The 27,740-nt window shown below is 37.6% G+C and overlaps 1 protein-coding gene across 6 annotated transcripts; it reads left to right on the forward strand.

Annotated features, from left to right (window-relative positions):
* The first annotated feature begins 67 nt into the window (after positions 1-67).
* On the forward strand, positions 68-27,740 carry MARF1 (meiosis regulator and mRNA stability factor 1). 6 transcript variants are annotated; one of them, XM_052772746.1, is made up of 27 exons: positions 68-174; positions 1,488-1,695; positions 3,324-3,992; positions 5,365-5,539; positions 7,003-7,229; positions 8,138-8,255; positions 8,988-9,160; positions 9,984-10,418; positions 10,951-11,120; positions 11,220-11,381; positions 12,084-12,273; positions 13,006-13,184; positions 14,147-14,227; positions 14,577-14,813; positions 15,612-15,731; positions 16,087-16,262; positions 16,505-16,725; positions 17,456-17,598; positions 18,942-19,075; positions 19,593-19,795; positions 20,297-20,524; positions 21,888-22,118; positions 22,227-22,439; positions 23,226-23,286; positions 23,384-23,524; positions 24,575-24,745; positions 25,285-27,740. In XM_052772746.1, the coding sequence occupies exons 2-27, from the start codon at positions 1,549-1,551 to the stop codon at positions 25,515-25,517; spliced, it is 5,238 nt and encodes a 1,745-aa protein (XP_052628706.1). In that variant the 5' UTR covers positions 68-174; positions 1,488-1,548; the 3' UTR covers positions 25,518-27,740. The 6 variants fall into 6 exon arrangements, with proteins under 6 accessions (XP_052628706.1, XP_052628708.1, XP_052628705.1 ...); XM_052772748.1 differs by having other exon boundaries at positions 3,327-3,992; XM_052772745.1 differs by having other exon boundaries at positions 76-174; positions 1,491-1,695.

Here is a 27,740-nt window from a genome sequence, read left to right on the forward strand (position 1 = left end):
GCGGAGCGGAGCGGAGCGGAGCGTTACGACAGCCGACTTTACGGCAGCGGGCGGGTTTCCGGCGCTCGGCGTCGCTTGACGGCAGAAGGAGCAGAGAGGGAGGAGGGAGGACAACAAAGGGGTGTGAGGGGCCGCGGCGGCATGTGAGGGGCGGCAGCGCTGGGGGCGGCTCAGGTGAGGCGCTGGCGGGCGGGGGCAGAGGCGAGCCAGGCCGGGCCCGCCGGCTCCCGCTCGCCCGGGGCTGCCTCCGCCGCCCTGCGGCAGCGGGGAGGCCCCGGCGGAACGCCGCGGCCGGGCGGGGACGGGGCCCGCTCCCCTCGCGGGCAGCAGCCCTTCCCCCGGGCGGAGCTGCACAACGGCCTCGGCCCGGCGCCGCCCCGCGGGCGGGGGAGGCCGTTTGCCCGGCAGCGCCTTGCTGGGGCTGTTTGTCTGGGCGGGGGGCGGGTCGGGCCTCGCCGTCGCCCCCGGGGCTGCGGGCCAGGCCGAGCTGGAAGCACCCAGGGAGCTGGGAGCCGCAGAGGGCAAAGCGCGGACAGACGTGGTTAACGTCGCGTTTAATTTTTTTTCAGTTACGGTTCTAATTCCGAAACGAGTGGGTGCTGCCAGGCGTTTTTAAAAGAGTTGCAGAACTTGATTAACTTAATATTTTATACAACGTAATTTTGGGGTGCTTAGGGGTCGTGTGAATAAACATTTGCGCTATAGAAAAAAAATCAAATTTGTGGTTAAAAATAACGCTGGGGCAAATGTAAGCTGCAGAATGTATTCCATGGTTATTGTGTTTAACATTAAATGCAAAAAAAGGGAAGGAGTGTAGTCTAATGAATGCAGTACGTAGTTGGAGGGTTAGAAGACTTGATTGCTAATCGTAGTTTTTCTGGTGCAGCGTGGCTGGGCCTTAAACAAGTTGCTTTGCTTCTTTGTGGTTCTGTAAAGCTATACTGTGGTGTGCTGCGGGGCTGCTTGAGAATTAGTAGAAGCACTTGTAAATAACTTTAATAATTTAAAGCTCTGTTTAAATACTAAATGCTGTATGCTTAATACAAGTATATAGAGTTTTGTTAGCCCACGGAAAAACAATGAATGTGCAGTTTAATTCTTTCAGATGAGTTTCAGTTGCACCTATTTTATATTTACTGATGAACTGTTCTTGAAAACCTACCTCCTGGCTTCTCTCACCAGGAGAATGCACTGAAAGTTTCAGGGATTTATTTCATGTCAGTAGCAATGCATTTCTGGAGCAATGTGGCTAATGCTGTAGACTTAAACAGTGTTTTCCTCGGACTACCTCACCTGTGCTGCAGGTCTTGAAGAATATTCCTGGACTAAAAAGGAATAGTCAAGGCTGTGTCCCATGTGCATAATTAAATTTAACATAAATAATGCAGGCTCAGTGATCTGGCAGTAGTGGAATTCATAAGACCACCATGATTTTTCTCTGTCTTACCTTAAAAGGTATTTAAAGCATGCATTTTTTTTCTCTTTAGCAGGTGGGAAGAATGAAAGGAAGCAGGGATGAAAGAATGTTGAACCTTTTTGTTTGGCTGTATGATGGAAGGAAACAGGACAGAGAACCTCTGCAATAGATCATTTGGATGGCTTCAGCGAGAAGAGAATGATGCTAAACCATGGCTCTGGAAACTTTCTAATTGCTTTTCTGCTGCTGAAAAGTCTTTGCCTTGCAGTGCGAAAACGGTAATTCATTGTTTTACTGAAAGCATAGTTGATATCCTGGTACAGAGTGGTATAACTAACTGCAGTGTTATTGCTGACTAAAGGGGGCGAGTGGGGAGGGGAGAAAGAGGAGACAGCAGTTACCATGGTAAGTACAAAATCTACCTGGGGATTTAAGGTCTGTAGTTGTGTTTGCAGCTCTTTCATCAGTGTTGGTGAAAGCAGGCAAGTTGCTTTGCTTGAAGGGCTTTACTCTCTACAGCTCTGTTTGGAATAACAGAACTGACTGCTTTAAAAGTACATAAGGCAGCTTCTTGAAAGCTCTGTGAAGTTATTGCTGAAGAGTAGAGTAGGGAAGTAGTCTTCATGCTTCCAGTTTTTTGTCAATTTAGTTTGGAGGTAACTTTAGAATTTTCTGAATTATTATTATTATATAGTAGTTACAGCAATTGTGGATACTGTTCTTCGTGAATGTCTAATCTTTTCTTGTTTCCATTGCTTTAAATGTTCCTGTTCTGTAACTGTATATGATTCTATACTTCTAAGATGCAAAGTGCTAAGGAATAGGACAATACAATGACTTTGAGCAGGCAAGCTCCAGCTGTTAAGTAGCACTCATTCATGCATGTTCAATCTGACTTTGAGTAAAAGACGTGGGGGAAACAGATAAGCATGTATCCTGTTGTGTTGCTGTTCTCATGCGTCAGGGGTTAGGAAGGGAGCTGCCGTAAATTCTGGAATTAAACATATAGAATGGTTCTAGACAGATTTTTGGCAGACTGTATCTTCAATTCGTAAGACATGGCATCAGGCAGAGAGGAATCGTTTTGAACTTGGGTAATCAGTTATTCATTACTGTGTGGTAGGAAATGCATTAAATTCAATTTGGAAAGTAAAAGTAGTTCCAGAGTACTGGCCTAAAGCTCTGAAGCAGCGAGTTGTATGCAGGTTAGCTCTACTGACCTTGACTGTTATGGTGTTTCTCATAACCTTGCTTAGTTTTCACTGCTGCTATTTAAAAAAAAAAAAACAAACCAAAAAAACCAAAAAACCACTGTATTTCTGTGTATGCTTTTTTATGTCTGTACATCTTTGGTATCTTTAATCAGAGTAGGCAAAAAGTACTTATGTAGTTGTTGTGAAAATTTAGTCTTCTCTGTCCTCAGTTTATGTGCTTGATATAATTTCTATTTTTTTAAAGTCTTAGTCTTTTAATGCATTACTTCTAAAAGTTCAATACAATTTTAAAGTTTTTAATCAAAGTAAAAGATCATTACTTATGTACCTCCAAACTGAGGGTTTTTTACTTTACATTGCATCCATCTATGTTTGCTTTTACAAGAAAAATCTTTTTTTTGCTTTGCAATTTCAAATCTCTCTCAGGCTCAGCCGAACACTTTTCTGCCTTTCAAATTGTTTTACAGACCCATTGGTGTTTGGTTTATAGCGTTTTGGTTTTGTTGCTTCCAAAATCCACTGATAAAGTATACTTCATGTTCAGACAGTGAGGTAATAGTAATCATAAAGATAACACTTTTCAAAATTTCTGTTATTGTCAAAATTGTAACAGTCTAAAAATATGCTTGCTTATACTATAAAATCATTGGTTTATTTATCTATCTGAACATAACTGAGCTTTCATTTTCCAGAAGGATTACATGGAGAACAAGAAAGCTGCTGTAGAATTGAAGGATGCTTCATCTCCTCATAATGCTGGCTCTAAACCGTTTCCAGCAGTACCGCTTCCTGATGTTCATCCTCTTCAGCAACAGCAAATACAGCTTTCACCTGGCCCGAAAGTAAGCTGCTGTGCTCATGGCTCTGACTCTTCTTGTACTCCACAAATGCATTGTGGTGGTGGTGGTGGTAACTTGATTCACCCTGGCACAATATTAGACTCAAAAAGCACTGGGACGATTACATGTCAAGTAGGGTCAGGATTTGCTTATCCGTCTGCACCTTCACTGAAGAGCCCTCCAACTAGAAGCAATTTGGCAGGCATTGCAAGTGAGTTCCCTGGCATGTGCGTTGAAAACAGTGTATCTTCCTGTCAACATCTGCCCTGTTGTGGAAAACTCCATTTTCAGTCCTGTCATGGTAACGTGCACAAACTGCATCAGTTTCCAGCCCTTCAGAGCTGCACATCTTCTGGCTATTTTCCTTGTTCTGAATTCACAACTGGGGCTACAGGTCACTTGGATGAGCATATTGCACAGTCAGAGCTAACGTCGCATGTGTGCGCCAACCCTTTGCACCTAAACATGGCACCTTCAGTTTGTTTAAAGGGCTCTCACTACTGCAATGACTGCTTGAGCAAGGTTTGTACACATTGTGTTTCTCATTCTTTAAGCATGGTATACGGTTAATGTTGAAATAATGTTACTTGAGCAAAACTCCAGCTTCCACGTGTTGCAGCTTGCATCCTCCTCGTTGGTGATGCACAGTTGAAGTGTGCCAGATATCCTTTTTGAAGATGATCTCTTTTCTGAGGTAACATTCAGTTCGATAGGAAGACAAGAAGCTATCACAATGTTTAGCTTACAGGGGATCTGTAATGTACTCAAGCAGAATTTCAAATGGATTTGAAAGACAGTTGTCTCTTCCTGACAGCTCTAATTAAAATGTTCCATAGTGGTGACTCTGAGAAAAGGCTAACAACAGTTAACATGTACCCTTGGGCAGCTGATCAATAAAGATCCGTTTGTAAGTCAGGTGAAATGTCTGATGCTATAAGGATATTCTAGTTTTGGTTTGATAGGTGTTAGTCCAGTCTTCCCAAACTTGTAATTTATATTTCAATACCAATTTGGTACACTTTAGAACTGATTAAAACTGTGCTTGAATTTTAATAGGAATTTCGAGTGAAATAATATACTCAACTTTGCAAGATATGTTACTTAAACTTCTAAATTTGAGTTTCCATTATAAAAGTGAAATGTCTTCATTTCAAGAAACTAAATGGTGAATTCAGTATTGTCGTGGCTTAACCCCAGCCAGCAACTAAGCACCGCGCAGCCGCTCGCTCACTCCCCCCAGTTTATATACTGGATGTGATGTCACATGGTATGGAATACCCCATTGGCCACTTCAGGTCAGCTGCCCTGGCTGTGTCCTGTGCCAACTTCTTGTGCCCCTCCAGCTTTCTCACTGGCTGGGCATGAGAAGCTGAAAAATCCTTGACTCGAGACTAAACACTACTGAGCAACAACTGAAAACATCAGTGTTATCAACATTCTTCTCATACCGAACTCAAAACATAGCACTGTACCAGCTACTAGAAAGACAGTTAACTCTATCCCAGCTGAAGCCAGGACAAGTGTGTTTGGAATTATGACCACTATTTTTGGGGGGAGAGAGAGGCGATTCAACCTTGTACTCTTAATTGTGCTGATTTCACGTGCTAGGCTTTTTTTTTTAGAACATGTTTTTAGTCCTTCTTAAAGATGGCATGTCTTGATGTGCAGAGTTCAATAGAATCTTTCCTTGCATTTGGAAATCCAGAGCTAAGTATGCTAGGAAAAACTCTAGGAGAGGCGCTTCCTTCATGCAGTGAGACTGTTAATTAACTTTATAGAGTACAGCTGAACTTGCATTTGTTGCAGAAGGGAAACTGAGCGTTTCTAGCATGGAATAGTACGTGTTAATATTGTATACTAAATGAACACGTATTTTGAAAAATTGTCCCAACAGCCAACCAGAAACAGCCTAGTTGATGCTGCTAAAATCTGGCCAAATATTCCTCCTCCAAGTGCGCAGACTGCACCTGCTCCTATCCCAATATGTAATGGCTGTGGAACCAAAGGAACAGGAAATGAGAAGAGTTTGCTACTGGCAAGCAGCCTTGGCAAATCACCGCAGAAATATGGTAAACCACGTTTGTTTGAAACTTGCACTTAGTGGATGTCCTCCTTAAACGCTGTTGCACATGAAGAGTTCTCTTAAATTGCACTGTTCTCTGGAAACTTCTGTGAAGTCATAGAAGACTAAACAGTAAAAAAATACCTTGTTTCTGTTTTGCAAAGTCATAACTTGGATTTACCTGTTGTGACTACTTAGTTAACTTACTGTATTGTCTCCATAGACTTTTGATTTTTTACTGTTATATTTTTTACCATTTTAAGAACTAGAAAAAGAAAATCTAAGGACTTGGAAGCTATTTCATTCTGGTGTTGTATAAAGAAATTATCTTCAGCCATACTTAGAAAAGCTTTTTCTTAGTCTGTAGTGCAGTAAAGTTGTAATGTTTATAATTACAATATAGCTTTTTTCAGTGTTCGTGAGAGGAAAACATTGTGTGAAATAATAACTACATGGTTTTTCTACAGGGTTAGTACTGCTTCAATTACAAAATCATAGCTAGTGTTAAAGTTATAAACTTAAAAAAAAGTCATGGGAGAAAAATTGGATAGCTTTACTGTAATTTTAAGACTACACCCATTTTTAGGTTTGTAAGGTGCAACACCCCAATTAAGTGTCCTTACAAAATGCAATTCCAGTGAATCTTGCAGAAGAATAACTAGTCAACGTATACCCAAACAAATACACTTGCTGGCTGTGCTTTATTTTATATTTTCAGCTAACTTTAATTCTTAGCTTGTTTTTGACCTGTGAGGATTCAGTGTCATTCCTCATGTTTCTTTTCCAGTTGTTCTGTGGGCATGGAATGGGTGTATAATGTTAATTCAAAATTAAATAGATTTTCAGAGTGCTGAAACACCAGAAACTTTATTAGCACTTCTTAGCCTGTAATAGCAAAAATTCTTAACCTCAGTCTCCTGAACTGTAGGATACCTTTGTGTTTGTTCCATACTGCCTTAATTTTCTGTAATCACGGTCACTGTACTGGTAATCTCATCCAGTTTTGTTTAGATTCTGTATCTAATGCACACTGTAAATTTGAACAGCTTTCATCTTTCACTTCTGTTACTGATACAGCACCCGCTGAGTTTAGTGTGACACAACTTCAGACAATTTTAGTGTCACATGCCACCTCAGCATTTGGTAACATTTCTTTTTAAATACATTACTTGGTTGTTTGAGAGTTTAAAAGTAAAGCTGAAGTTGTCTTGCATCTTTATCCTAACTTAACAGTGACTGAATTTCTGTTTAAGACTGATCTGAGGTTTAAAGTTTCTCCCTTAAAGAGAAACTTTGAAAACACCTGATTTATTTTTTTAGATTCCTTAAGCAAATAAAACTAAACTTGTGTTCCTGGGCATGTTGTTCTCTAAAACATAAAGCTTCCCATGTGCAAAGTTTATAGTATGCTAAGTTTAACATTTTTGGTATTTGGAGATTAAAATGAGCTGTGTTGTTAAACCTGTACAGGGTCTCCGGAAGTTGCAATAACAGGCCAAGTTCTGGAAAACTTGCCCCCCATTGGAGTCTTCTGGGATATTGAAAACTGTTCAGTTCCCACTGGCCGTTCAGCTATAGCAGTTGTACAGAGGATTCGTGAAAAGTTTTTTAAAGGTCACAGAGAAGCAGAATTCATCTGTGTGTGTGACATCAGTAAAGAAAATAAAGAAGTTATTCAGGAGCTAAACAACTGCCAGGTATCAAAACAGCATCTACTTGGTGTTCTTGCTTGAGAATTTGTGTACTCTGAGTGTGCTAATAGTGATTTGTGTTCACCAAAGCTGTATGTTAGCTTCTGTGTTTAGTGCACGAACTTACAATTAGTTTATGGGTTGGGTCTTTAATGCTGAACGTTCCTGGTGTGATACTTTTTAAAACTGAAACTGCATTCCATTATATGTAGATTACTGTTTTAGCTGTAGTTCTAGTGTTCATAGAGGATTTTGATTTCATCCAGTAATAAGTGGTGGTGGCGTTTCTAGTGTTATCCTCCAAATCTGTGACTAAATCATTAACCTAAAGGAACTATGATTCTGTGAACTTAATTTCTTTTACTTTTGTTAGTGAATACCATGCTGATTAGTGAGGACACTTGTAAATTAGTGGTATTGACTGGGGCACCTTTAACATTGTATATTTTCCATCAATACCTTTTGTTTCTTGGTATGTTTTTTACTTTTTGTGCAGGTTTCTAAGTCAGAAATTCCCTTCCCACCCCCTGAATTGCAGATATGATAACAGGTTGACAGTTTATCTGCTTATGTGAGGTAAAACAAACTGATAGTGAGTACTTGCTATGTTTGTCACCCCCCTATTTCAAATGAGGGTTCGTGGAATGTTTTTAAGGTATGTAGATGGTGATCTTTAACACAGAACAGCAGAACTCATCCCTAAGACATTGCTGAATAACTAGGGTTGAAGTTCATTGCTCATTAGAACAGTTTGAGATCCATACATGCTGTATTTCATGCATGTGTGCATTAATTTATCTAAATAAAAGGAGCACATGAAGGCTTGTTTTTATGTTAATTTTTTAAAAAAATTATATTTAGGCAAGCATAGTTCACATCAAGCTTTCCTTTAGAGCTTATCTATATTTCCACAGGTGACTGTTGCACACATCAATGCTACAGCAAAGAATGCTGCTGATGACAAACTCAGACAGAGTCTTAGGAGATTTGCTGATACACACACTGCACCTGCCACTGTGGTTCTTGTGTCAAGTAAGTGTTTGTGGTACTCATCGACAGTGCAGAATTCATTTCCTCTCCTCTTCAATAGTACTTTTGTATATGACGGTATTCTGCTTTCCAAGGGTTGTGTTTAGAATCAGCTTTAACTGAATTGCTCAAGAATTCTTAATAATGTCAGTGGCAGCAAGGGAGAGATGAGAACTTGGCTTAGTTAAATTAGCACTGGAATCTGATGTCTTTTTGAGTGTCAGTAGGTATGTGTACAAATACTGTCTAAAGTTAGACAGCTTCAGCAGGAAGCTAAGAAAGTAAAACTCATTGAGTTTTCCTTATGGTAATCTTTCAGAATGCTTTGAGCAAAATGTGTTTGATTTGTTTTTTATTCTTGTAGCAGCATACTATGCAGTTGAATATGTAAGCCACTCAACTATTTAATTGCTGTGTGTTGCCTTGGGTTTCTCCCTAAAGCTAAACAAATGCTTGTTACAGAAGTATACAGTACCACTCGAATGCCTTGCTGATAAATTGCTAGAAGTTGCTATTAAAACGAAGCCCTTGTCTGAGACTGAATGCTAACTGCCGATGTAAATTATGTCTATTGAGAAGCCTTGTAGCTGTTAGTGCTTTTTCATTGGAAATTTTCAGTGATAAATAGAACTTGTCAAGTGAGATCTGTGGTTTTGTTTGTTCAATCTGATTTTTTTAGCTTTTTCATGTGCTTCCTTGTTCTTTTTTTTTTTTTTTTTTTTTTTTCCCCTCCAGCGGATGTAAACTTTGCTTTGGAACTCAGTGACCTGAGACATCGACATGGTTTTCGGATAATTTTGGTACATAAAAACCAAGCTTCAGAAGCACTTTTACATCATGCTCACGAGCTTATTTGTTTTGAAGAATTTATTTCAGACTTGCCACCAAGGTTACCGCTGAAAATGCCGGTAAGGTTTTTAATTCTAAATGCGACAGACACTTTGAAGTGTCAGCTTCCTTTTTTTTTTTTTTTTTCTTCTCTAATTTACGGGGAGAGCAGGCTGAAATTATGGGTGTGGTTTTTATGGTGAGACATGATGTCTTATGGGTATTTGACTATTGTCTGTATTTCAGTTACCATGTGGATGTATACTTTCTGCTTTAAGGCCAAAAGAATGAAATAATAAAAGAAGAAAGTAATTAACTGAAAAAGTAAAATAGCAAGGTCACATTCTTATCACTAAATATTTTATCAGATAACGTATCTTACGTGCCTTTCACTGGCAGAAAGTTAGGGTAAGAACTTAGTTGTGCATTAAGACAGCTCTGTGATGCTTTCTTGACAGTTTTGAGTGACTGTCTACTGTTTTCTTGGGGTTTTTTGTCTTCCTGATGGTCACCTCTAGATTTGCTGTGTTGTCTTGGCACAGCACGCACGACCTTTTCTTACTGTAAAATAACTTCTTGAACTATGTGTTCACATGTGTGTGTAGAATATATAGAATTCTTGAGTTGCAAGCAGTGATGCTTTCTTATCTGGAGAAGTGATTAAGTACTGATCCATTGATCAGGGACTCTGTAGTCTCTTCTGACTTTAAATTATATTGGAGATGGAAGTTTGACGATCTACCTTGGTATGAGAGTTTACCAAACAAATTGAATGCTGCAAAAAGAATTACTTGGCGGGGGTGGGGGGAGAGCATGTGTCATCAGAATCAATGTAAAAATATTCGTTTTGAACAAGGGGGTATTCTGACACAATCAATTTAAAACCTTACTCCCTTTAAACAGGCATGCCATACCCTATTATATGTTTATAACCTGCCAACAAACAGAGACAGCAAAAGTGTCAGTAATAGACTCAGGCGTTTGTCAGACAACTGTGGAGGGAAGGTGCTGAGCATTTCTGGAAGCAGTGCAATTCTCCGTTTTTTAAATCAAGAAAGTGCTGAACGGGCTTGGAAGCGAATGGAAAATGAAGATGTTTTTGGTAACAGGATTGTAGTGTCTTTTACTCCCAAAAACAAAGAACTTAATGAAACAAAAAGCTCCAGCTCTGTGGGAACTGAAAAGGTGAAGTCTCCCAAAAAAGTTAACAAGAATACAAAGCTGTGCCTCCTCAACAAAGACTCAAGCGATCAGTCTTCTGGTACCAAAGGCTCTGCTGGGAGAGGATTCCAGACTCATGGATCTATCATCAAACCCACAAATGTTAAAAGTTTACAGGTATTGTTGTTCTACCTTGTTTAGTATTCTTGCTTTTCCTCATGTTCTGAGGATTGTGTCTGTTACAGCTTTAACTTGTCAGTCCTATTTAATGAATAACTCTAATGTATAGTGACATTCCCAAGTGAGAGCTGTATTCATCTGCTTGGAAAGCAGACAATGAATTTGAGGGTTGTTTTTCCCTGTTCCCTGCCACCTTTTTCTCAATTTGGAAATACTGCTGGTACTTACTGAGTCTTGAATCCTAGGCCAGTTTTGACTTTTGTATTGGTGTTGAGTATAACACCTGGAGTGATCCATTTTGCTAGTTTTAAGGTGAACTAGGGCAGATCTACAGTGTAGCAAAAATATTTCAACTAATTGACGGTTTAGTATTTTCTGTCACAGAAAATCAAATATTCCTGGTTATGAAGTGCCAATGAAAATGCTATTAAAGAAAAATTTGTCAGTTATCTATGTTTCCATCACAAGGAAAGTCTCTGGCAAGGAATGTCTGGTGCTTTTATGCTGACCTTTCATCTGTTTCATATAGGAGCTGTGCCACCTTGAATCAAAGACCATCAGTAGAAATACTGAAAACCAGCAAGAACATTTAAGAGAACAAATTCCTTCTCCTGAGAGTAACTCTAATGCAGCGATTCCTGTGTCTCTGACAACCAAAAAGATTGGAATGGGAGAATCATCCTGTAAAAGTAGTCAGAAGTATGTTTAAAAACAAAAAGACATCAATGTTAGCTACATTTTTAATGTGAATTCTGCAACATAATGTATTTTCTTTTTCTTACATATATTTGTAAATAGAAAAGAGACCTCTGCTTCCAGGAGCATTACCAATTCTCCTGTAGATAAAAAAGATAAAGATGAAACTGTATTTCAGGTCAGCTATCCCTCTGCTTTCAGTAAGTTGACGGCCTCCAGACAACTCAGTCCTTTACTCATGTCTCAGAGTTGCTGGTCATCTCGGTAAGTATCTGTGTCTTATTTGGGAGGTGAAGTGAGACTTCACCAATATATACCTCAATTACTGACAGCTGCACATGGAGTTGTGTATGCTAAGCGCATTACTTTAATACACTGATTTTTTGTGGAGGCAAAAGGAAACTGTGATGGTGCTGCATAACATCTAACAGAGGGTGGATGTAAATACGAGGTGGAGTGAACTCTTTTTTAGAAACTTACTATGTGGCAGTTGTTTCCTGCAAACTTTGTCTTTAAAGCTTCTGAAAAATCTTCAGAGGTATTACAGACATTTTATTCCTCTTCCAGTGCCTTTGACGTTCCCAGTAGAAATTTATCCAGGCCCATTAAACTCTTCTAACTTAAATATCTGGCCTTTGCCAGTTATTAAAATCATGTGAATGAGTTTGACTTTTTTAATGTGTTAGTAAGATAGTGCAAGACTTGGTGCCAAATATTATTAAATTGGGTGACTTTGAAACGTAATATGAATGACTTGCTATGAGGGGAAAGGAAATACTTGTCTTGTTATGACGTTTTGCTTGCGGTGAAATTTGTTTTGCCTGCACATATATGTACTAGGAAAATACCTTCAGAGTACTGTATTTGTGCACTTGACCTATGTCTGTTTTCTGATTAATTTTGAGATGTATATATCAGAATTGTGCAATAGCTACTTTAGCTCATAAATGTTTTTATTTTACCCAGGAGTATGTCTCCAAACATCTCAAATAGATCATCTCCACTCACGTTTAATGTAGTAAACCATACCGGTGGTACAGACTGCCCTGATCCTTTTGCAAATGGTACAGACATTCAGATCAGCAATATAGATTACAGATTGTCCAGAAAAGAGTTGCTGCAAAATTTACAAGAAATTTTCTCAAGACATGGCAAGGTAAAGGCTAAAATACCTTTATTAAACCTGTTATTAAATACTTACTGTTTAGGTATTTATGGACATGTTTGTGGTCTAGCTTTAAGTGAGTAGGAATGGACAGGTATCCAAATGTGACTTTTAAACTTTGTTAAAAGGAGGTACTGTCTTTTTCCTTCAAAAAGACCAGATCATCACTTGCACTAGGTTCTTAATTTGCATGTGGTCTTCACAGATCTGATATTCTGAAGTTTTTTGTGTATAAAATTCTTACTGGCTCATAAGTCACGCAGGGAAGAGACTTAGGCTTTAGCTGCATAACCTTTTTAAGCTGTAAAGCTGAATTCCTAATGTCAGCTTAAAAATCACAATAAAAACTGAGTTTTTGTTTTGAATCAGAAATGGTCAAAAACAGGCATGGCGAGTGTGAATCAGTAAAAAGCAATGATGCAAGGAGAGGTCATTTCTGCAGCAGCCCTATTTCTGTCTGATCTGTAGATGACATTCTTCTGGCATAATCTTCTACATGGGAAGATGGTACTTGTGTTAAAGGAGTATCATGGTCTTGCCTTGGCCAAAGCTCATTGCACTCAGTTCTTGTTTGCATCGTCCTGCTGGCCATGGTTCACCATGCTCAGTTCCCTTTTGCATTGTATTCAGCTCTTGGCTGAAGCAAGACACTGCTACTCTCATGTTGGCTTGCCTTGAGTTAATGTTTTGTGGTAAACATATAAGGTGTTTTTGTCCTTTCAGGTAAAAAGTGTAGAGCTCAGTCCTCATACAGACTACCAGTTGAAAGCTACAGTTCGGATGGAAAATCTGCAGGAAGCCATCAGTGCTGTCAACAGTCTTCACAGATACAAAATTGGCAGTAAAAGGATCCAGGTCTCATTAGCAACGGGAGCTGCTAGTAAATCACTCTCTCTACTTAGGTAATAAGCACTTTGGCATCTTCTTAATTGTTCTAGCATGTACTTAGTGGCTGAGAGATGATTTAAAATACTGAGCAAAGGAATGACAGGGAAATAAAATCTGTCTTATGACCTGAGGAATGTGTTAAATACAACGAGGCTAGTTTTCAGTTCAGCATTTTTACCCTGCTTATATTTTAATTTGCATCTGAAGAGACTAGATCTCTGTTAAATAGTGTTTAATAGTTTCACCGCTAATCTTTCATAATACTGCTATAACTCAGTAACTTAATTTGTGCAGCTGAGTTAAAATTACACTTGGCATCTTTATTTCTTCTTTCCTCCCAGAAAGTGCATATGAATTTTCTGTTTGAGGATGGGATGCACAGTTTAAATGCTGTTAGTGTTTCTTTGATCTCCATTTTCTATATGGAAGATGATAGAACTAGAGTGCTGATGCTAGTGAGAATGCAAGTATTTTCCCTTTCAATTTTTTCCTTACTGAAAGAAAGCATTAGGAAAAAAGTTGTCTTCATCTTTTCACTGGAGCTTTCTGTGAAAATAGTGCTTGGAGTGTAGAGTATTCTGCAGTTATGTACTACTTGCAATTGTATAATTTACAACTTTAACTCTTGCCTTTTAGTTTATGCCTGTTCAAAGTTCTTAATGTAATGAATGGCCAGGCTGATAACTTAAAATGGTGCAGCTTTAATGTTGCACTTTATAGATGTTTGAAATCTTACCACCACCTATGAAAGATGCAACTCCTTTATTGACATTATCTAACGAATTAGCAGGAACGTTACTATTTACACAGTCCTAATCTGAAGTGTCAACTTCTGTAGTGCTGGGATGGAAGGGAATGCAATTTGTCCCGTTAGATTTGTAGTTCATGAACTGCATCTAAATATCTCACCAGTTTGGGCTGGAGACTAATACTAACAGATTAATTTTATGCTAATATTACAAAACTTCTTTTATAGCTCAGAAACGATGTCCATTCTGCAGGATGCACCTGCTTGTTGTCTGCCTGTGTTCAAATTTGCAGAAATCTATGAAAAAAAGTAAGTTCTCAGTTGTTGTTTCTCTGTAGTACTTCTAAAAAGAATCTGATCTTGTGTGATTGTTTTACAATGAATTATAGAGAGTAACAGAATGGAGTGTTACGGTTTTTTGTTGTTAGATGTTGCAGCATATTATCTCTCCAGAGGCAATGACTGTAATACTGGCCTTAGAGGGTTATACTTTCAGTATTTTACTTCATTTTTCTACGTTGGGATGAATAGATTGGTCACCTTAACATTTTGCAGAGAATAGTTTCTAGCATGTTCCTCTCTCTTAAACAAAAAATGCATATTATTGCATTCTGTAACTGTGTTTATAGTGTGTATTTATTTCAATTTTTTCTTTTAGATTTGGGCATAAGTTAATTGTATCAGACTTGTATAAACTAACGGATACTGTGGCAATCCGTGACCAAGGAAGTGGGCGGCTGGTGTGCCTTTTACCCAGCAGCCAAGCCCGCCAGAGTCCACTGGGATCTTCACAGTCACATGATGGTTCATCAGCAAACTGTAGTCCTATAATATTTGAAGAGTTGGAATATCACGAGCCTGTTTGTAAGCAGCATTGCCTGAATAAAGACTTTATGTAAGCTGTGTATAAAATACTATAAAATCTTACAAAATATTTGAACAGCATTTAACACTTACAGGTATATTAAAGCTGAGGTATATATGTTCATATAGCATGCTTCAGTCACTGTTTATATGTTTACAAGAATAAGTTGGGCAGAAAATTGTGAGATGGTACAGTGAGTTTTCTAGGCAGTTCTCCTCTATCAGTCTGTTCAGGTAAGATTATTGCATTCTAACACAGCTGTCAAGATTGAATACCTCTTAAGCAGAAGCTGAAAGGTACACTACCTTCCTCTGGTTATATAGGAAAGTTATACATACTAGAGCTTTCTATTAGCCTGAATTTCATTATGTAATTAGAGCTGGAACTCATCATTCTTCTTTGTCCTCCAGCTGCATTTAGTAAGTGATTCATACTGGGTTGAAGATTTCCTGAAGCCATATATTGAGTTCTTTGTTTTATTCAACAGCAGCCAGGTTGTGCTACTAGAGCAGTTATTAGATGTTCACTGTTAACTGCCTGGTTTGTGCTGCTAAAATTTAATTTGAAAATTTTAATCTAATGATGATAAAAATGCGGTCTTCTAAATGTTGCTTGTCTTCTGGAACTTTGCTGTAGCTGTATTAATTTTTGTGAAAAAGAAAAGATGGAAGTTGCTTGTGACTGTGTCTAGTGGTATTGTCAGCTAGTAGCAGTATATTGTATATGTGTAGTATAATGTTTACTATGGGTGTGTATGTGAGCACAGGCATACTATGATAAAGCTATGTGTAGAATGAGCATATAAACTTCAATCTCTTGTTTTTACAGTGAGCATGAGTTTGATCCAGATTCTTATAGAATTCCTTTTGTGATTTTGTCTCTGAAGACATTTGCTCCCCAAGTTCACAGTCTTCTACAGACACATGAGGGTACTGTGCCTTTACTAAGGTAAAGTATTTTAATTTAGGCTTTTAGTGTGAAGCCTGATCAGTTAAAGATTTAAAACTTTATTGATGGCTGTTTGTAGTGCTCTGAAACTACCTATTGCATAAAAACTCCAGTTCTTGTGTAAGGTAGTATCTTTTATAGCAAATAAGTGCCTTATGAAATTATTACTTTCTGAATTCATGTTGAGCAAAAAAAGATGCACTTATTTAAAATGTGCATTTTATGAAGACTTCTGTAATGTGTTAGCAAGCTGTTGAAGCCTCTTGCTCAGGAAGTGTCTAAAAATAATGATATTTTTAGGGCAACTGTTATAGTGGTATTTTAGTGTATAATGGAAGCTTTTTTTCTTCCAAAGTTTTCCTGATTGTTATATGTCAGAGTTCAATGATCTTGAAATGGTGCCAGAAGGCCAGGGTGGTGTTCCTTTAGAACATCTAATTACCTGTGTTCCTGGAGTTAACATTGCCACTGCCCAAAATGGCATTAAAGTTATTAAATGGATACATAACAAACCACCACCTCCTACTACAGGTAAATATTTCTATTTAAAATCTTTTCTCTGAACTAATCTTTCTGCTAAAAAATTAAGAGTAGCATAAAGTAAACATCTTGTATAATTGTTAAACTTCTTATAAAGAGAAACTTTTATCTTGAATGTTCATTCTTTTTTTTTCTCCTGTGCTCTAGCCTGTGTCATAAATGAAGTGCAGTGTTTAGTGACAGAATATTAGCGAAAGGTTCAGTAATATGTTGTTTTTTTTTTTTTCTTTTAGATCCTTGGCTTCTACGTTCTAAGAGCCCTGTAGGTAATCCACAACTTATTCAGTTCAGTAGAGAAGTGATAGATCTACTTAAAAGCCAACCGTCCTGCGTCATACCTGTCAGTAAATTCATCCCAACATACCATCATCACTTTGCAAAACAGTGCCGTGTGTCTGATTACGGGTATTCTAAATTAATGGAGCTGCTAGAAGCGGTGCCTCATGTACTGCAAGTGAGTTATATGGCACTGTTTCTTTTAACTTGGGGAATTGTATCTTCAACTATCTGAATTACTGGTTGGTATTGTATAATAGAAGCTATGCAAATATCTAGTCCACCTTGAAAGAGATGGTTAACTGAACCTTGGAGTGTAACTGTCATCTTTTTTTGAGATGTCGTTTCTGTTTTGTTATTGTTCCCATCCTCCCAAAACAACTTCTGGGGGAATTAATTCTTTATTTAATCTAAGCCTCTGGAATAAACTTTGAAGCTGCTTTTTAGCCTGTGGCTAGCACTTGAGTAAAAGGTTTTAGTTGTGTTGTTTACCATAAGAACACAGCAAACGCTGAGTGCTTGTAAGTTAGGCTGTAATGCGTAGCCTGTGACTTGAAGGATTTCTGTGTGAAATAAGTCATGTGGTCATGTGGCCTTATGTTACAAAAAAGAAACACTACGGTCAGGTCAGCTTACTATTAACACCAGTTGGTTGTAGAATTTTAAAGTAACCAATAGAAATGGGCAAAAGCTGCAATAGCACTCATGGAGGAAGCATTTCTTAGTTTCTTGACAACATATGCATTAGTACAGAGAGTGTACAGCTTCATGAGGCTGCCTTTCCAAACACTGTCTGTATTACATCCTTTATTTCTAGCCTACCTATACTAGAACTGGCTTCTAAATATCTTGTAAAAGAAATTACTCAGGATGCTAGATGTGAGTGATCAAATAAAATTTTCTTTCAGATTCTTGGTATGGGTTCCAAACGCTTGTTAACTCTAACGCACAGAGCTCAAGTGAAGCGCTTTACTCAAGACTTACTGAAGCTTCTCAAATCCCAGGCCAGTAAGCAAGTTATTGTGAGGGAATTCTTACAGGCTTATCACTGGTAAGTTATCTTTAATGAAACAAGAACAACTGTGCAGGTCGTGTCTATCAACAGTGGTTTTAAAAGCTACTGCAACAGAAGCCAGCACTTTAAATCTTAGTACAAAACTGTGGCAACTATATTGCCTCTCTTGGGATGTGGAAGTTCAAACTTCCAATGAAAACAAAAATTAAAAGCTCTGTGGCAGACTTTACTGCTTCCTTTAGTACTAGGTTCATTTAACTTTATTGGAGTTTGAAATGGGCTATTGTGTTTCATTAGTTCTCTCTGAAGCCATGACTGCAAGGTTGGATTTAAGCAAGCAGGTCATGGCACATTAACGTGAACAATAAAGGGAAAATTTAGTGTTAGGCTTTCTTTAGAGGGAAGTGCAAAATAAATAGACCAATTGACAATAGATGCTCTTACTACTTTAAGTGGGTCTAGCAATAGTGCAAAAATGAAAAGTAATACCTGTCTTGCTATTGCCATGAAGAATGTTCTGTTCTAGTGTGGTAAAAAATAGGGTTTGGTTTTGTTGGTTTTTTTTAAGAACCAAGAATAATTCTTTCCTTGATATGAAGAGAGAAAACAGTACTTAATGTGCTTTGAGAAAACTATATGATCTTAGTGCTACATGTGGTCTACCTTTTGTGTGCTAATGTGTTGCATGTGCCAACAGCTCCTTTTTGGGAATGCATGCTTCTACTTATTTCCTTTATTGGCAAAAATACATTATTGGTTGTTTCTAAATCTATTAAATGTGCATCTCCATTGTAGTCAGCTCTGGCCATTTGTTGAATGAGAATATATGGGAAGTGTTCTTGCTTCTGAGAGGTTCCTGTTGGGGAGGTGGGGAGAGTAAAATGCCTTTTAATATGTTACATAGTATTGTGAACCTTCATATCCTGGAAAACACCATATTGTCTCTGCCTTCTCTTGTGACCTAATCTTGGTTAAACAGAGCATATGTCTGTAACTATTAAGCAAATACAGACTATTGAAAGTGTAGCCATATGGAGCTGTATGACATAATTACATTTTTTTAAATCACTTAAAACGTGAGCTTGAAAAATATTGTCACTTACCACGACTGGTTTGAGGCATCCACTGGTTCATAGATAGAGCTTTTTCTTCCCATGTCATCTGAACCATCAGTGTGTCTTGTTTTTCTGGTTCGAAATGGATAGATAATTTGAGTTAAGAATACTTTTCACCTTTGTCTCACATGGTAGTATTATTGCCAATATGAAAATTATGCTTATTTTCTTGGTATTTGAGGCTTATAGTCACAACTTACACATTTTTTTTGCCTACACAGCATGCATTAATGCTTGTATTACACACTTGTATAAAACTTTCAGGTGTTTCTCTAAGGACTGGGATGTTACTGAGTACGGAGTGTGTGAATTGGCTGATATAATATCAGAAATTCCAGATACAACCATCTGTTTGTCACAGCAAGACAATGAAATGGTAATTTGTATTCCCAAAAGAGGTATGTCCATGTACTTTTTTTACCATTGCCAAATAAATTGTTCTTCTACTATTTTAAAACTGTACTAACTAAAGTATGTAGGAGTGACTTGAATTTTTTTTATAATTGTGTTTCTACCTTCATAACTAAGTTATAAACTTTTTAGTGAATAAAGAATTTTTCATTCTAGGAACACTTATAATGGAACAGACAGGAAAGCAGGTGGCAAAACACATAAAATAATGTTACTGCTTCTGTGTGTAGTTAAACTTTCTGTGGAATGATTAGAGTGGGTTGTTGCCACGCAGCAAAAATACCAACATATTTGGCTATTTAATATCTTCTAAAGTGCTGATCACCTGATTATTTTGGACTTTAAACATGTAAGCTTAGTAAAGGTCTTCAGTGGTAGAAGAAAATAGTGAGTTGGTGTGATACACAATTAAGCTGAAAATCAATCACCGTATTTTCTTACTATATTCTGTTCCATTTTATAAGTGTGTTGGTACATAGCTCTTGTTTTGTTTTTTAATTTTAGAACGTACACAAGAAGAAATTGAAAGAACCAAACAATTTTCTAAAGAGGTAGTAGACTTACTGCGCCATCAACCTCATTTTCGAATGCCCTTCAATAAATTTATTCCTTCTTATCACCACCACTTTGGTCGTCAGTGCAAACTTGCTTACTATGGTTTTACAAAACTACTTGAACTCTTTGAAGCCATACCAGATGTCTTACTTGTAAGTTCTAAAATCCTAAGCTGTACTAATACATTTTTGAGATCTGTGCGCGACTTTCATCAGGGGTTATATTTCTCATTAACTTTAGTACGAGTTATAAACTCTGCACCTCTAATGTTAGCCAGCTGTATTAAAGTCTTTGATATAGCTATTTTGGTTAAATGGTCCAAGTTTTCTAGCACATTCAGGCTAAGTTTGTTAACAAATTCAAGTTTTCTAAATTGCATTACACTTACAAAATTCAATGCATCAAAATTAGAGCTAAGTTTCATTAAAGTTCTGTTAAACTTGCTTTGAAAAAGGTTAATAGCTATTTAATTGCCTATTGTTGTATTTCAGAAATTACACAGTTTTGCTTGCTATATGGGTATCTTTTGAGGTAGCTGGGCCCTGCTACATAGCAAATGATTGTCTGGAAGCACTGAATTTTAGTTGCAGATTGTACTTTTTTCATCCAGACAAGGTAAATCACTTTAACAAAGTGTAATTTCTGTTTTGTAGGTATTGGAATGTGGGGATGAGAAAATTCTCACACTCACGGAGGTGGAACAAGTTAAAGCAATTGCTGCCCAGTTTGTTAAACTGCTGCGGTCTCAGAAAGATAACTGCCTTATGATGACTGATTTACTGACAGAGTACAGTAAAACATTTGGATACACACTGCGTCTTCATGACTATGATGTTAGCTCAGTTCCAGCTTTAATGCAGAAACTTTGCCATGTTGTAAAGGTAATCTTTTAACTTTGAAGTTTATTCCTCTAAAAGGTATGTAATGTTGTGTTAAGGAATTTCCTGTCTCAAATTACAGGTCTCGGTGTGCTTAGTATTGTAGTCTAGAAACAATATGTCGTGGTTTAACCCCAGCCAGCAACTAAACACCACGCAGCCGCTCACTCACTCCCCCCCACCCAGTGGGATGGGGGAGAAAATCGGGAAAAGAAGCAAAACCCGTGGGTTGAGATAAGAACGGTTTAATAGAACAGAAAAGAAGAAACTAATAATGATAATGATAACACTAATAAAATGACAACAGCAATAATGAAAGGATTGGAATGTACAAATGATGCGCAGTGCAATTGCTCACCACCCGCTGACCGACACCCAGCCAGTCCCCGAGCGGCGAATCCCTACCCCCCACTTCCCCGTTCCTATACTGGATGGGACGTCCCATGGTATGGAATACACCGTTGGCCAGTTTGGGTCAGGTGCCCTGGCTGTGTCCTGTGCCAACTTCTTGTGCCCCTCCAGCTTTCTCACTGGCTGGGCATGAGAAGCTGAAAAATCCTTGACATTAGTCTAAACACTACTGAGCAACAACTGAAAACATCAGTGTTATCAACATTCTTCACATACTGAACTCAAAACATAGCACTGTACCAGCTACTAGGAAGACAGTTAACTCTATCCCAGCTGAAACCAAGACACAATATTTCATTAAGTCAGGAGCAGGGGGAATTGCAAAGGGATTTTAAATGTACCTTCTATATCCCGATGATGTTCTCTTTGTTCTTTTGCAACCTTTCAACTTTCTCTCAACAAATAATAAGTAAAAGATTGTATTATAGTACTTATTTTAACAATACAAATTGTTTTTTCCCACCTGACTTCTAACTGTGTAAAAGCAATAATTTCTTGATAACTGTAGTAGTTATCAGTCTCCTAATGTTTTATATTCCTAATTTTTTTTACCTATGGTTTGAGGCTTTGACCCAATGTAAATACATAGATGGTCTTACATGTTAGTGCAAAAAGAAGGGTTACAGCCACATGGACATGGTCATACTGGTTTAATTGCTCCAATTCTGTTATTTTAGCAGCTGGTGTTCAGGCTGGAGTTCAGTCAGATCCAGCTGGCTTGGAACAAAGAGTAAAATCATGTCTACCATGTGGACAAACTGCTACGCTGCTTTTGTATATTTAATTTTTTCCATGTAATAAGCTTCTTTATCCTGTGTGGTTTTGGCTACGGGAGTATCAGATGTTGGTATGTAATGTCAGATACGGCTGTGCTCAAACAAACCCCAGCCACACAAGTTATTTATAAATTAATCTCTTCCCTGTCCCTAACTTCATTACTAATTCATTTTCTTAGGTTGTTGACACAGAGTCTGGCAAGCAAATTCAGCTGATAAATAGAAAATCTCTGCGGACTCTGACTGCCCAATTGCTAGTCTTGTTGATGTCCTGGGATGGAACGTCCTTTCTCTCTGTTGAACAGCTTAAACAGCATTATGAAACAACCCACAGTACTTCACTTAATCCATGTGAATATGGATTTATGACCTTAACTGAACTCCTGAAGAGTCTGCCTTACTTGGTTGAGGTATGTAAGCTCTTTTTCCTTTCTGGTGCGTTTCATACTTCGAAAAGATATTGTGACTAGAGGATACGGAAGCATGCACTCCAATTCTTCCTCTTCTTTTTCTAATAGGTTTTTACCAATGGTGCAACAGAAGAATATGTGAAGCTTACAAATCTGTATATGTTTGCAAAGAATGTAAGGTCCTTACTTCACACTTACCATTATCAGCAGATCTTTCTTCACGAGTTCTCACTAGCATATAGCAAATACACAGGAGAAGTGCTGCAACCTAAAGCATATGGCTGTAATAATTTAGAAGAGCTCTTGGGAGCAATTCCACAGGTGTGAAGAATTGTTTTGCACAATTACATTGAGATTTCTGCATGGATTAAAAATAGTTACACAACTGTGGTTTCTGTTACTTGGTTTGAATTACTGGAATAGTTACCTTCTCCAAGGAGGCTTATACCGGTTGTATTTTTAATAGCTTCTGAGAAATCTGTATTGTGTAATAAGAAAAAGAAAATACTTTTTTTTTTAATGTGTTTTGGTCAAATTTTGCTGAAGAACTGTTCCTGGTGAAGCCACAAACATCCTTGGCATTTTTATCAAGTGACATAATTGATTTCTGTCTTGAATGAATGAACAACTGTACAGTACTGAAGCTTCATTTTGATCAGGGTAGATTAATTGGTTTTAGGAGTGAAGAGTTGTGGGACCTTGTCAGAAGTGCAACATAGTGGAGTTTTGTTGTGGATGAGAAGAAGATGCCACATGTCCTAAGTGCTCTAGGCTAATTTTGTGACCCAGTTTATGGCTAAAAGGTTTTCTTTAAGTAAATTAATTTTTCTGGAGTGTGACAAAATGAAATTTTGCAACTCCATGTTTAAACATATAATTTTGTTAATATATAGTTAGTACACTTTCTAGCTCTGTAGTTTGCCTTTGGCATCAATTATTTTGAGACAGAGCTTTTACTTGGGTAGTGTAGTACAAATTAGCAACATGATTTAGTTTACTTTTAGAAATAATGTCAGTGCAAGGCTAGATGAAAGGCAGTGAATAAGCTTCTTTAGGCTTTGAGCTTAGTATGTGCTGATGTTGAATTCTACTTTTTTTTCTCTATAGGTGGTCTGGATTAAAGGGCATGGCCATAAGAGAATTGTGGTACTAAAGAATGATATGAAAAGTAAGCTATTTCAATTTTGAGCAGTATCTTGGTTTCCTTTTTCCTTTTTTAAGAGGTGACTTGAGTAAACGAACCAAATGAACTTGCCTTTTTGTAGCTCGTTTTAGCTCACCTAGTTTTCCCCCTGCTGATCATGTGGATGATCATGGAAATCAACTTGCTGACAATAATGGACATATTATGGAGACCCCAGGATCCACTTCATCAATGGAACTAAGTCTAGGAACACCTAACAATGGTAATGCAAAATTGAATTATATAAGAAATTTATTATCTTAGGGGAAATAAGCAGAGTAATCAAAGCAGCATGGGGAAAGCTGTGTGAGTTAGTCAATCTGAACTTCTGTAGAAATGCTTTATGGCTTGAAAGCTGTTGAACTTCTCCCAAAGTATATAGTTAGCCATGTGTCCTCTTGACAAGGGCATCTGTTGTCCTCAGCTGTCAGTATATACATACCTGCTAGACTACTATTTCCCATGGGTTTTGTGAAAATTTAAGGCTATAAGCATAAAACTAATGAGAAAAGATGGTCAGCAGCAGCTTCTGCTAGGAATGTCTCCTGTATTCTGATGAGAATGTAGTGCTCTTTTGTGCCGTTTTTATGTTGATTTTGTGTTGTTACTTATTTCCAAATAATAATGGCAGTCCTGTTTGTCTGTCCCCAAATAAAAATAACGGGGAAAGGGTGGCCTCATAGTTCATATCTCACTGTGGTCTCCAATTCTTTACCACCTGCAGGTTGGAGAACTTGGGGAACGGTTCTTGAGTTATTTCAGAAGTCTAGGCTTGTCCCTTTTAATAAGGGCAATTCACTTGATTTTGAAACTTTCAGCTTAATTTTCACATGTAAATGTGTTAGGTGGTACCTAAATAGTTGATAAGATATTGGTATGTCTGCAGGGGAGTTGTCTGGTAACTGGCCCTTCTCTGTTAAACACTGTTCTTGTAGGACTTTTTTTCTGCAGCTGCTCTTCTATTACTCAAGTTTGGCAAATACCAGATTTTACTGTAGGACTATATTTACTCAGGCAAGCAATAGGTTTAACATACTATTGCTTTGTGTGCTGTATTGTAATTAGTTAGATGGTCTTGATCCAGCAAAGTAGCTCCTGAATGAATCTGAGGTTAGTTAGCATTAATTAAATTAATTGGATAATAGTATTTCAAATACGGCATAGCTCTCAAATCCTCAGAATCACATCTGAAGATTTTAAGTTTACTAACTCTGAAGTAGTGACACATTCACAGCTTACAGATACTCTGAAAGATGTTCCCTTATTTTTGTAGTTTCTAATCAAACTGAGCAAGAACTTCTTTGCCTCACAAATACATCTCCCATTGACCTCTTGTGTGAGCCAGTTCCTTCCTGTCTACCATCTCCGCAACTGAGACCTGATCCAGTGGTTCTTGAGTCTGCAGACCTCATCCAGTTTGAGGAACGCCCTGCACCTCTCTCTGGTAAGAGTTTGCTTGCCTGTGTTGTATTACTTATGCATGATACTCATACAATTTGGAAAATAAAGCATCAAATAATTGATTATGTAAAGTTCCATTTAAATACATACACATGTATATATATCACACAAGGGGATGCGTTGGCAATGCATGTGGCTTCCATCAGAAACTCTTGAGTACTGTGACTGTAAGTACTCTACTGTGATTCTCTGGGGTGAATTTTATAGGGACCTTATCTACCACTAAAACTGCATTTTGCCAACCTGCAGCAACCTTTTCACCACACTAATTTCATAGTGCTTTTCTGAGCACTGTGAGACTTTAATGTGGGAGAAATAAATTAAACTTTCTAAATAGTATATGATGCAGACAGAGCCAGAAGCAAACATCACATCAGCTGCAGAGGTGAACATGACACATCTGCTGGCTTCAAATCAGGCTGACAAGTTCTTTTTAAATATTTTGTGGCCTATTACCAGAGAAACATTCTTTATTTTTCAAGAACAGAGCATCAATAAATTGAGTTGTCTTATTTATTTTAGAGATAATGATTTTAACAGAAGAAGAAAAACAAAGAATTGTTACCACAGCTCAAGAAAAATTGACCTCTGGTTCTGTGGTATCTAACACCACAGAGAATGCTTCAGTGTCTCCCTGTCAGTCCTCTGAAACCCAACTAAACAAGGAAGCAATGGACAGCCCAGCCAAAAAGCAACACAAAAACAAGGTGAAATTGGCAGCAAACTTTTCACTTGCACCTGCAACCAAGCTTTAACTCTTTCTTTGTAGTGTGAATGACAAGTACCTATGGACTCTGCACAAAGTAAAGCTATTTGCTAGCCCTTATGTATTTTAATGAAAGGCCTAGAAGAATTAATTTGTATTTAATGTATTCTGTGAAGATTTTGTTCCTTTTACACTGAACACAGCTGTTAGCAGAGCAGATTTTTTCTATAATTTTGAAAAAAATTCTGGCATTAGTTAAATTATTCTTAAATTTCACAGTTTTTCATAAATGTGTGTTCAGTAAAAGCAAAATATTAATTCAACAAAAATGGAACAGATTTTTATTTTCTTTAAGCCTCGTTGGTGGTGTAATCATACATGTAGCATACTGTATTCTATAGGCTGTTGCTTACTGGTATTGTTTCAGACAGTATTAATAAAATGCATGATCTGTCTTTCAAAAGCCTGTTGAGAAATTTAACTTGCTGACCTGAAATGAGAAGAGTGAGGGAGTTGATTGTACTCCAGAGGAGAAACTTGTTCTCTGACCTTTCAGATGACTTGTAACTGCATTGGAAATTCTTTTGTCTAAAGATGTCTGTAGAAGATTATGTGGATTTTTTGTAAAACTTGTTTTAAATGTTTTCTGTAGCTTTCAGTTCCATTTAGGAGCTTTCTAGGACATTAATGCTTTAAGCTTCCCTTTTATATTTAGTTCCAGTTGGACATGGATTCGGTTAAGGAAAAGACTGTCTTGGTGTCATGAGTTTAAGATACAGACACACACATTTTACTGTGTCTAGAAACGAAGTTAGGAAGGTTCTGATATTTCTGAAATATGCATTTAATGCATAAATTACAGATAATGGAGCAGATCTTATTAAAATGTTTTGTGATGGAAGGTATTGATGCTATTTCCACCTGTAAGGACAGTTCTAATTACATGTGGAAATGCTAAGGTTGTTCAGCTTAACCTTGTTTTCTGTTTTTATGCATGTTCAGTAAATGGGAGGCTTATTCTTTGATGTGCTGTCTTTTAGCTGTGTCTGTTTTTATTCTAAAACTTACTCCTAGTGTTGGAAGCTTTTTTCAATTTGTGGTATCTTGTGTTGGCTTTTGAAAGGGCCAGCTTTGGAAGAGAGGTTAAGTCAGTGGATGACCTTAACTCTAGGTAGCAGAAATGTCCAGTGTATGAGACTTTATACCCATTCTGGGTAACCGTGGCATTTACAATGGGTTGTATTTGCCAGGCAGCAAATAAATTGCTTGTAGTATTGAAAGAACGTATACTAGAGGTTTTCCACTGGCCAACTGAATGTTTTTTAGGTGGATTCTACTGTAAAGTACAAGAGATGGAACATGGGCTCTAATTTCTCAGCCAGCAACAGGAAATGCTACTGAATAATGGCTATAGACAGAATTTTACTAGCCAGATTTTGTTATAAAATCTTTTAAATTTAGGCAAGTATTACCAATAGTGAACTTATAGCCATTGTGAATGCAGAGAAACACTTGGAAGTTTTTCTGAGCATTATGGCACAGTATTTTGAGTCCTTAGTAAACATCTACAGACATACTGCTATAGAAAGAGAAATTTAGAAGTAAGCTTTCTTGGAATGCTTTTAGTGAGTTAAATGCAAGAACATCTGCTTTCACCTTAAGTTTGATAAGGTTAACACTGATCAGTCTAGATCTTTGTTTCAGAAGAGCATGCATTGGAAAAAAGACCAACCTGAAATTATATTGTTGACATGCAGCTACAAGTCATCTGGAGTACTAAAGAAAACCAGGTTTTTGCTTCAGAGGAAAACATGGTATTTGTCAAAGTGAGTGTGGTGATTATACCATTTATGGAGGTCAGCATATCTTTTCTGGATTCATGTGTGATTCTGATGAAATCGCTGTTTGAAAGTAATAGAATAATACTTTTGAGAAGTTGTGTTCATAGTGTAACAAAATAGCTAATTGAATTGCAATATATTTTTTTATCCAAAGGGTTAAATGAATGATGTGACTTACAGATTTAAAAGCATTGCAACCATTAAATTCTTTAATTTAACAATTAAATGTACAACTTCAGATTCATGTCTGTTTAAAAAAAAAATTCACTGAAGCCCTCGATGCACTATCTTTTTCTTGGAATGGGAGGGAGAAGAAAAAATTCTTTTCTTAGCTGTCTACTTTGTTTGGACACTTTCTTTTGTGGCTCAAGTGCTGTTTTGTGTGTTGGGACCAAACAGTTGTGTCAATAAAATTTTCAAGCAAGCATAAA

This window comes from Harpia harpyja, chromosome 21, assembly GCF_026419915.1.
Source record: "Harpia harpyja isolate bHarHar1 chromosome 21, bHarHar1 primary haplotype, whole genome shotgun sequence".
Taxonomy (NCBI): Eukaryota; Metazoa; Chordata; class Aves; order Accipitriformes; family Accipitridae; genus Harpia; species Harpia harpyja.